General features: G+C 63.2%; 5 protein-coding genes across 5 annotated transcripts in view; 2 read left to right on the top strand and 3 right to left on the bottom strand.

The window, feature by feature from the left end:
* Window positions 1-1,496: 1,496 nt before the first annotated feature.
* Window positions 1,497-2,122, top strand: EMIHUDRAFT_245546 (hypothetical protein; the record flags this gene model as incomplete). The annotated part of the gene is made up of 3 exons (XM_005768201.1): window positions 1,497-1,787; window positions 1,869-1,947; window positions 2,019-2,122. 3 exons carry the CDS (start codon window positions 1,497-1,499, stop codon window positions 2,120-2,122), a joined length of 474 nt encoding a protein of 157 aa, XP_005768258.1.
* Window positions 2,123-2,278: 156 nt separating this feature from the next.
* On the bottom strand, window positions 2,279-2,818 carry EMIHUDRAFT_245547 (hypothetical protein; the record flags this gene model as incomplete). Its single annotated transcript, XM_005768202.1, has 3 exons — window positions 2,279-2,294; window positions 2,512-2,664; window positions 2,736-2,818. The coding sequence occupies 3 exons, from the start codon at window positions 2,816-2,818 to the stop codon at window positions 2,279-2,281; spliced, it is 252 nt and encodes an 83-aa protein (XP_005768259.1).
* Window positions 2,819-2,941: 123 nt separating this feature from the next.
* EMIHUDRAFT_245548 (hypothetical protein) lies at window positions 2,942-3,721 on the bottom strand (the record flags this gene model as incomplete). The annotated part of the gene is made up of 1 exon (XM_005768203.1): window positions 2,942-3,721. The coding sequence occupies one exon, from the start codon at window positions 3,719-3,721 to the stop codon at window positions 2,942-2,944; it is 780 nt and encodes a 259-aa protein (XP_005768260.1).
* A 641-nt stretch (window positions 3,722-4,362) lies between these two features.
* Window positions 4,363-6,962, top strand: EMIHUDRAFT_119233 (hypothetical protein; the record flags this gene model as incomplete). The annotated part of the gene is made up of 2 exons (XM_005768204.1): window positions 4,363-5,137; window positions 5,404-6,962. 2 exons carry the CDS (start codon window positions 4,363-4,365, stop codon window positions 6,960-6,962), a joined length of 2,334 nt encoding a protein of 777 aa, XP_005768261.1.
* A 1,113-nt stretch (window positions 6,963-8,075) lies between these two features.
* Window positions 8,076-9,088, bottom strand: part of EMIHUDRAFT_245551 (hypothetical protein) — a gene marked incomplete at both ends in the record, with an annotated part of 1,220 nt that continues 207 nt past the window's right edge. Inside the window, 3 exons of the mRNA XM_005768205.1 lie at window positions 8,076-8,201; window positions 8,294-8,608; window positions 8,990-9,058. Of these exons, the coding sequence (XP_005768262.1) occupies window positions 8,076-8,201; window positions 8,294-8,608; window positions 8,990-9,058 (510 nt within the window). The remainder of the gene's footprint in view (window positions 8,202-8,293; window positions 8,609-8,989; window positions 9,059-9,088) is intronic.

Genomic DNA, 9,088 nt, shown 5'->3' on the forward strand with positions numbered 1-9,088 from the left:
CGTAGAAAGATAAGAACTGGCCCCTCGAGCTGGGAATAGGACCGCCGCAAGCGGCGTGGAGTGGAGCGGTTGAGCATCCCTCCGCGGGGCCCCTCTGCGCCGGGGAGGCGTTGTTGGAGGCTAGGACGCAAGCGTCCGTCGCCTTTTTCAAACTCGGGTCCCACTTCGCTATACGCTCCGACCCGAATTTGGAGGGCCATGAAATTTATTAAGGTGTTGCTGCGCAAAAGGGGCGGGGCGCGCGCGGCGGTCGCCGAGAGTTCTTTTTGGAGACCAGACCTTTCGATGGTTCATGCTTTCTATGTCTATCTCATGCTTCGTGACACGACACGCGGTGGTGGAGCTGGTGGAGCTGTCAGCTGATCGATCCAAGCGGGTGGGGAGTTGGCCCGGCCTCTGACGTGGTGCTGCCGCTGCATTCGCTGAAGAAGAGAGGTGCGACTTGATTGCGACATGCACAATAGGCAGCATTCTCCACTGCGGCTGCCCAACGACTACAAGGCTAGACGACTAGCTCTGACCTACCTTGCTTGGGTGGGAGTTCAGAAACCACGGCGTGGGGTGGGTGAGGGGTGTGGAAAAAGCTTATGGAAAGGGCGGCGTGCCGCGAAATCCGCAACCCACTGTATGTATCGCGAGATTCTTTTGCGGTGTTTCTTTTCTTTTTCTTTTGGTTATTCGAATTCTTCCGGCGCCGGCGCAGGGGGAGGGCAGACAGAAAGAATGGACTAGACGCGTTTTCTTTCATGTCGACTAAAAAGACACGATCATGAGCAAGGGTGCCTAACCATGAATACAACGCGGGTTGAAGATTTGTTTCAATGTACAATGACATTGCAACAATGAGCGCGTCTTACTTAGCCCTTAGCTGTCGAGAGAGAGCACGTCTTGCTTCCTACTATGCACGACAACAACACTCCCTCCCATGAATTGTGCCAGCGTTGAATTCTTCTTCCGTGTTTCGAGTGTTTGTTTTGGTTGCGTTTCGTGCCAAGGCGCGCGGGGCGAGGGACACATGGCCGGGACTGAGCCCTTGCTCATCGGCATTGATTCCCTCATCATGAAATGTGGGATCTGTGGAAGACAGATCATGGTCCTTATCCTAGCCCGCGACACATCTCACTGGGCGGTGCGGGTGCTTACTTAGTTAGCAGCAGCCGCAGTGACCAGTGTTCCTGCCTGCCCATAAATTGGAGGGCCTTGAGGGAGAGAGGCTAAATTGGCTTGAAGGGGCTTGAATTTAGCGTAGGTGCGGTAACTTCAAGGCAAAGCGTGTCGCCGAAGAGCGGGAAACATGTTTGTTTGTGAAACGCGGTTCAATGTTGTGTAAATGGCTGAAAGGCGGGGGAAGAGCGGGTGAAGGGCGGGTGAAAGGAGGGTAAATGACGGCTGAATCGCTCACGAAGCAACGTAAGAAGACATTCGAATAAGCTGTAAGATCGGGCTAAAAAGGCGATTATTGCGAGCCTAGCTAGTGAATTCACGCTTAGGCATCCATGAGAGGCACGATCTGGACAGCGCTCGTGCTGCTGCTCTCGGGCGTGGATGCGCTCCGGGTAGGCGTGGCGCCGCTTTGCGGCGCGCAGCGCGCTGCCGCCGCGACGATGCAGCTGGCGCCCGCTCCCGCCAAGACCAAGACACGACAGGTGACGGACGGCGGCGGGAGCGGCAAGGGCGGGTCCGGGCCGGCAGCTATCGTGGCCAAGCCCAAGCTCATGAAAAACACGGAGGAGGTGCCGATGCACAAGGTGATCCTCCTCGGCGACGAGGATTACGAGGAGGAGCCGGTGCGCGAGCTCGTGGCCGGTGCCCCAGCACCGGCAAGCGCCGCCAGCTCACGAGCCACGTCTGCCCTGCTGTGACTGCAGGTGTGCGAGGCGCTGGTGCGCGTCATCCCCGACCTCAAGGGGGAGGCGAAGGAGAAGTACCTCGAGGCGCAGAAGACGGGTGCGAGCCGCCAGCCGAGCGCCAGTCCTGCCCGCCCGGTGGAGACCCAACGCCTTCCATCACCCTCGCAGGCAAGTCGCTGCTGATAGTGGTGCCGTTCGAGACGGGCGAGTTTTACCAGGAGCAGCTCGCGAGGGAAGACCCCATGATTTTTGCTGAGCTCGAACAGGAATAGGAGGGGGTAGCCCGCCTCGAGTTCTAAGTTGTGTGAACGCGGTGCACGCGGCTCCAGACTGCAGAGACCTTCCGGTCGATAATTCTCTCTGTATGGCACCTCACCAAGTACCTCGCCTGTTCGCCTAAGCCGACTGCTTCCGCATCGAATAGTCCGTTACATGTACGTGTCACTATCGGGTACGAGCGAACAGCGAACACTACTCACTAGGGGTCACTACCTCTACCAGCTACCAGCTATATCTCTACCACATGGCCCCCCGCGCGGCGTACCGGCCATGTCCATGTGGTACCGACGGTACGAGCCGTACGTAAAAAACTCACATGCCGCTTGCCGCTGCCACACCGAATCGCAAAAAAACTCGAGACAAACGCCGGGGGACCAGTCACCAGACGCCGACCGACCGGTCGTGGGCCGTCGGGGCAAACCCGCGCTGCAGCAGATTGAGAATGCGCATCGCATAGGGATGCCAGAGGTCCAGGACACCGCCGCGCGATAGCACCGTTGTGATTGAGTCGCCCAGGTCGCAGTACTTCACGTAGCTATCGCCAGCCAAGCTCGAGCACCTATCATCGGCACCAAGCCGTCGGTGCAACATTTCCCAGCGGGCGACAGGTTGCTCCATCCGGGTCTCGCCGTCGCGTTGGCCTGGCTCCCCTCTCTCCGCGAGAGCAGCTCGAGCCCCTCCTCTTGCATCGCCGCGAGGAGCGTCGGCTCGAGCTCTTCGAACAGGCCGGAGCGCGCGAGCAGCAGCCTCCTGCGTGGTAGGGGCGGGACATTGCCACGCGTGAGAGGCGGGCGGGTAGCCACGCCGGGGCCTCAAGCCACGCTCCTGTCGCCACTTCCCTCCGCCCGACGGAGCAGCGACGCCGCGGCTCGCGCGAGAGGCCGCACGTCGCCAAACGAGAAGGTGACGTCTGCGGCGAGCACGAGGTCAAAGTCGCCTGCTCCCGCGCCTCCTTCGCTGCTCTCCTCGCCCAATCCTGCCGGACCAACGAGCGGCGCGAAGGCGAAGGACGCGGCGGCTCGCCCTCGCTCGAGGCAGCCTGCCGACCCGGTCCCGTCCGCCGCGTCGGAAGTCGCGTCCTCCGTCTCTCCGCCGGCGATCCGTGCCAACTGCCGCGCGTCGCGCCAGTCGAAGCAGGCACATCTCGTGACGGCAGCAAAGCCGTTTCTCGCGGCGTTAGCCGCGAGAAGAGGCAAGAGGTCAGCGTCGCCGTCGGTGAGGAGGACAAAGGACGCGCCAAGGTCTGCGCACACGAGGCCGGGAGCGCCAGCTCCCGCCCCGAGCTCAATCACCCTCGCGCCGCGACAGAGGCTCGGCCTCTCGCGCAGGAGTTCCGCGAGAGCGACCGCCGCCGGCCAGACCCGCGCGCCTCCCATAACCAGCTGGCTGCGCAGCGTGAGCCCACAGCTCTCAAACGTGCTGGTCGACGCTGCTGCTGGCGGCATGTCGGGCGAGCACTTCTCGGGAGAGCACTGAGCAGCGTCGCTGTTGACGACCGACGCCGCGGATCGCAGCATCCCCTGGAGTTTCAGTCGGAGGGCGTCGATGTCGCCAAAACCGGCGTCGTCGAGGATCGGCATCGGTGCCGACATGGAAGTAGAGCTCTCGCAGCAGATGGTTTCTTCAGTGTTGGGTCCATTATGGCAATCCAGAGCGAAGGATAAACGGGAGCCGGCTTGTTTCTTTCGTTTCGAAACGCTGCCATTTGTTGTTCCATTCCGAGCCAGTCTGCTGTGAGAGGGGCTTGAGAAGTCTTTGGAAAGCTTCCTGGTAAGTTTATGCAAATTGTTTACTCGCCCCCGGGGTCAACGCGCCGTTTTGGGCGCACTTGATCGATCACAGCTGCGACCTGTACGCACGCACATCCGCACGCGCACACAAACACACAGGCACGCCAGCAACGCAACACAGACAGGGGATGTTTCACCTCTTGTTGCCGCTCGTCACACAGTGTCCACTTTCGTCGAGAGTATTCCGTGACCCGCATCTGTCCTTTGCGCACGGCGGACGAGCCGACTTCCGTGGACGCAACGGTGAGGAGAAACAACTGAATAGACACGAGCGCTTCGGCTGGTCACATGACTGACTTTCTGACATAGGTACTCTTTACAATTTTCTCTCCGCGCCTGGTCTCTCGGTCAACGTCAAAACAGAGGATGCTGTCTTCTCTTTGCGAGAAGGCAGGCTGACTGTGCACGGCTCGTTCATTACGGAAGCACACGTGACTGCGCGTATGGGTAGGACGCTCCTCGAGAGCTCTTTCTTCGCTCGAGAGCTCAACGAAGGCAACTGGGGCTGGCAGGTTATCAATGGATCCTGCGGGAAGCGCCGCTTCAAGTTCGGCAGAGGAGGCTTCAAGCGGTGTTTCGACCTGGTTATCAAGATGAGCTTCTCTAGCGCTCAATTCTCCTGGCGCAGCTGGGTCATCACTGTGCGGGGCAACCACGTCTATGACTGGGTCTCAGGACCTAGGCACCGCATTGATGTGAGTTTCCGTTTCCATGCTCGTGGCAGTGCCGCCCGTGTCATGCCGCATGGCATCATTGGCCAGAGCTTCTCGTCCAACGAGCCGAGGCACGGCCACGTCGATAGCTACCCACAGGACGGCGAGTTCATCACCAGTGCCATGGCAGAGGGCGCGATCGAGGGCAATGCAACAATGTACGAAATGGCTTCGCCGTACGCGACTGAGTTCGCCTTCTCGCGCTTCAGCGGCGTTTCTGACGGCCCCGATAAAGGGGCTGGGTCCTCGGTATTGGACGCCTCTGAGGCATCGACAATGTTGGGCGAGCGAGGGTCGTCGGCGGGAGTAGCGGGGCGGTTCCTCTCGGAGGAGGCGCCCTGCCCCCCGCCCTCATCTCCACCGCCTTTGTCGCCGGGAGCAGTCCAAGTCGCCGCCACCTCGTTCTCGCTCGACGTTGGCGGCGGCAGGCTTCGGCGGCGTGCACTCGACGCAATCGGGTTGGATGCCATCGAGGCTGCGTTGATCGCGTCCTTTGCCGGCTCGGGTGCCAATATAACGGCCGAACAGATCACTCTGGAAGACCTTGGCGACAATACAGTGCTGGTGACGATCGTTCAGGCCGCAGTAGGCCCGTCCGCCGATGATATCACGGCCTCTGCCTTGCAACCTAGCTTCCTAGCCAGCATGAGCGAGGAGCTGGGAACTACGGTCGGGTTCGATGTGCCACCCACCACAGTTATTGTTCTCGTCGCACCACCAGGCCCGTCACCACAATCGCCTAGATCGCCGCCGCCGCCGCCGCCTCCACAGTCACTACCGTCGTCAACGCCATCAGCAGAACCTTCGCCGCATTTGCCGCCGCCACTTCCACCATCACCGCCATCGTCGTCGCCGGCGCCACCACCATCCTTACCATCAACCCCACAGATGATCTCGCCACTGCCGCCGCCGCCGCCGCCGACGCCGACGACGACGACGACACCATCACCGCTGCCTCCGCAAGCACCGCCACCGTTGCCGCCACCGCCACCGCCACAGCCGCCGCAGCCGCCGCCTCCACTGTCACCGCCGCGGCCATCTTCATCGCCACCTCCAACGCCGACGCCTCCGTCGCCGCCACCGCCACCGTCCTCAGCACCATCAGCCCCTCCGAGCCCCTCACCGCTGCCACCGCCACCACCATCGCCGCAACCATCGCCACCGCCGCCGCCGCCGCCATCACCTACACCGTCCCCACCCCCAAGCGACTCGCCACTGCCGCCGCCGTCCCCGGCTCCTCCGCCATCTTCGCCACCGCCGCCGCCGCCGCCGCCACCGCCGCCGCCGCCGCTACCACCGCCGCCGCCGCCGTCACCATCACCGTCGCCGCCCCCAAGCGCCTCGCCATTGCCACCACCGCCACCACCACCGCCGCCACCGCCTCCATCACCTCCACCGCCTCCACCGCCTCCACCGCTTCCACCGCCACGATCACCGCCGCTGACACCGCCGCTGACACCGCCGCCGCCGCCGCCGCCTTCGCCACCGCCGCCTCCATCGCCGCCACCGCCACCGTCCTCAGCACCATCAGCCCCTCCGAGTCCCTCACCACTGCCACCGCCACCACCATCGCCGCAACCATCGCCACCGCCGCCACCGCCGCCATCACCTACACCGTCCCCACCCCCAAGCGACTCGCCACTGCCGCCGCCGTCCCCAGCTCCTCCGCCATCTTCACCACCGCCAAAGCCGCCGCCATCGCCGCCACCGCCATCGCCGCTGCCACCGCCGTCACCATCACCATCGCCGCCCCCAAGCGCCTCGCCATTGCCACCACCGCCACCACCACCGCCGCCACCGCCACTGCCGCCACCATCACCTCCACCGCCACCTCCACCGCCACCTCCATCGCCACAGCCATCCTCGCCGCCACCACAGCCGCCGCCGCCGCCGCTGCCGCCGCCATCCCCACTGCCGCCGCCACCTCCATTGCCACAGCCATCCCCGCCGCCACCACAGCCGCCGCCGCCGCCGCCGCCGCCATCGCCGCTGCCACCGCCGTCAACTTCACCGTCGCCGCCCCCAAGCGCCTCGCCATTGCCACCGCCGCCGCCGCCGCCGCCGCCGCCGCCATCCCCAAAGCCGCCACCACCTCCGTCGCCAAAGCCATCCCCACCGCCACCACAGCCGCCGCCGCCGCCGCCGCCGCCATTGCCGCTGCCACCGCCGTCACCTTCACCGTCACCTTCACCGTCGCCCCCAAGTGCCTCGCCATTGCCGCCGCCGCCATCGCCGCCGCCACTACCGTCAACCCCCTCCTCCCCACCGCCAGCGCCCATTCCGTCGTCACCAGAGCGGGGAAGGTTGGCCCCCCCGCCAGAGTCACCTGAGACTTGTCCTTGCGCCGAGTCGAGGTCCTTGGTGCGAAGCTGCCACGACTTGCTTTTTGAGTACAATGATGGAGCGTACCTAAATAGAGCGAACAACATCATGATTTGCCAGGATTACATCTGTCGCCCAATCTACGGCTCGGACGGGAGTCGGTTAACGTGCAGTGATCGAGGCTACGGCTCTGCTTCTCTCCGGTGTATAAGGTGCCCGGCGGCGCTGCCGCCACCTGTTCCACCTCTTCCACCATTGCCGCCGCCGTGCGAGTGTGCCCGAGCGACGTCGAGAAATGCGTGCCACGACTTAATCTACAGGTGGGATCCTGATTACAATCAAGGGTCCTATCGGAACGATGAGGCGAACCTCATGGTTTGTCCAGATCTCAACTGCCGCGACATCCTCTACGGAAGTGCTCGGACGCAACTCACTTGCAGGTCACTCGAAGGCTACGGTCCTACGAGCCTCCGCTGCTCGCGCTGCCCGTTGGGAAATCCCTCGTCGCCCTCACCGTCACTTCCACCTCGATCACCCCGGCGAGCAATTCCCTACGCCGCCGACGACGCTGCCGCCCGCGGTACCCGCGAGGGGTCCTAGTGTCATGTTGTCAGCTGGGTCAGTGTGTCTTGTCACCAAGTCACATCCTCAACCTCATCCGGTCATCGGCCGGGTAGAGGCTAGAGCCGTACCGTGTGTCGACACAGTAGACCAGTACACTCTACACAGCCGCACTCAGCACACACAAAACTCCGACACGTCTGTCTTTAACTCTCTGTGGATGTCACATCTCACATAATCTCAGTTTCTCACCGACCACCGTGTGGTGTTGTCACCGGGCGCGAAATTTTCTTTTCTTTCAGTAGTAAAAATTCAGTATAGCAGAAACACGAAAACACAGGGGGCCGGTGCCATATAAACTGACCACACGCAGCGCACAGTCTCAGCGAATCACACGGAAGAGAGATAAAGATACACAGACGACACACACACCCCGAGCCCAAAATACAAAACCGGGCCCCGGTCTCTCCCAGCCGAACGCTTGGCCTCGCCGGCTGCGACATCCATGCTACCACACTGTACTCGGCGTACCGACGCCCGCCACCCCGGCCCCTCCCGTCTCATGCTGACCAGATCCATATGCAGCCGATCTCGTCGCCGACCACCAGCTCGCCGCGCACCTCGTTGTAGCTGATCGCGGTGACGCACTGGTTATTGCGGTCGTGCCAGTTCACCTTGGCGAGGCACTCGCCTACAGAGGAGGGGCCCACAGCTCTGCCCTCCGCTCCCACCCGCGCCGAGCGGCGCGGTGGAGCGCGCCGGTCGAGATGTGAGAGACGTGGATCTTGACGTCGTGTATCCCGTTTGGCAGCAGGCCGTTGTTGCAGAGGGAGATGATGACGTCCTGCGTCTGCGTGATGAAGATGATGGAGGTGTGGTCGTGCACCGCGGCGGGGAACCACAGCTTGTGGTCCGCGAACGTCGTCACCTTCTCGCCACGGAAGTTCCAGAGCAGCACCTCAGAGTCGCGAAAGGAGAGGAAGCACTGGTGCTCGTACAAAAAGATGAAGGCGAACGGCGTCTGGAAGCGCTCCTGCGGCACGGTGACGGTCTCGTTCGACAGCAGGTCGATGATGAGCAGCGGCTCCCCCTCCTGCGGCGCGTCGCAGGACGTGTCGTGGACGTGTCCCGCGGGTCGGGCGGCGCGCAGAGGCTCGCGTGCGCCTGCTGCAGCAGCAGCTTTTGGTTGAACTGCTCGATGACGACGATCTTGACACCTCGCTTCACCAGCTGTTTGAAGTCTCGCAGCACCTGCGGGCGGTGTGGGGGCGGGGGCGATGGGTTCGCGCGGGGGGAGGGGTCGGGAGCCCGTAAGCGAGGTGCCGAGGCGTGGTCAAAGGAGCGGGCGCCGGGGGGGGAGAGGGGGTGCGCGAGTGCAATCTGGGCGCTAGGGCGGTCGCGCCTCCCCCGTCTCGATGGAGAGGATGCGCAGGGGCTGGTGGGCGCCGAGGTCGCCCCCGCCGCGCTTGAGCACCAGCAGCATGATGCCCGGCGAGATTTTGATCTCCTCGATGTCCCGGTCCGCTAGGTCGAACATCACTCGCTTCGGGTCGAGCATGGACCAGACCTGCGG

This window comes from Emiliania huxleyi (assembly GCF_000372725.1).
Source record: "Emiliania huxleyi CCMP1516 unplaced genomic scaffold EMIHUscaffold_465, whole genome shotgun sequence".
Lineage (NCBI taxonomy): Eukaryota > Haptophyta > Isochrysidales > Noelaerhabdaceae > Emiliania > Emiliania huxleyi.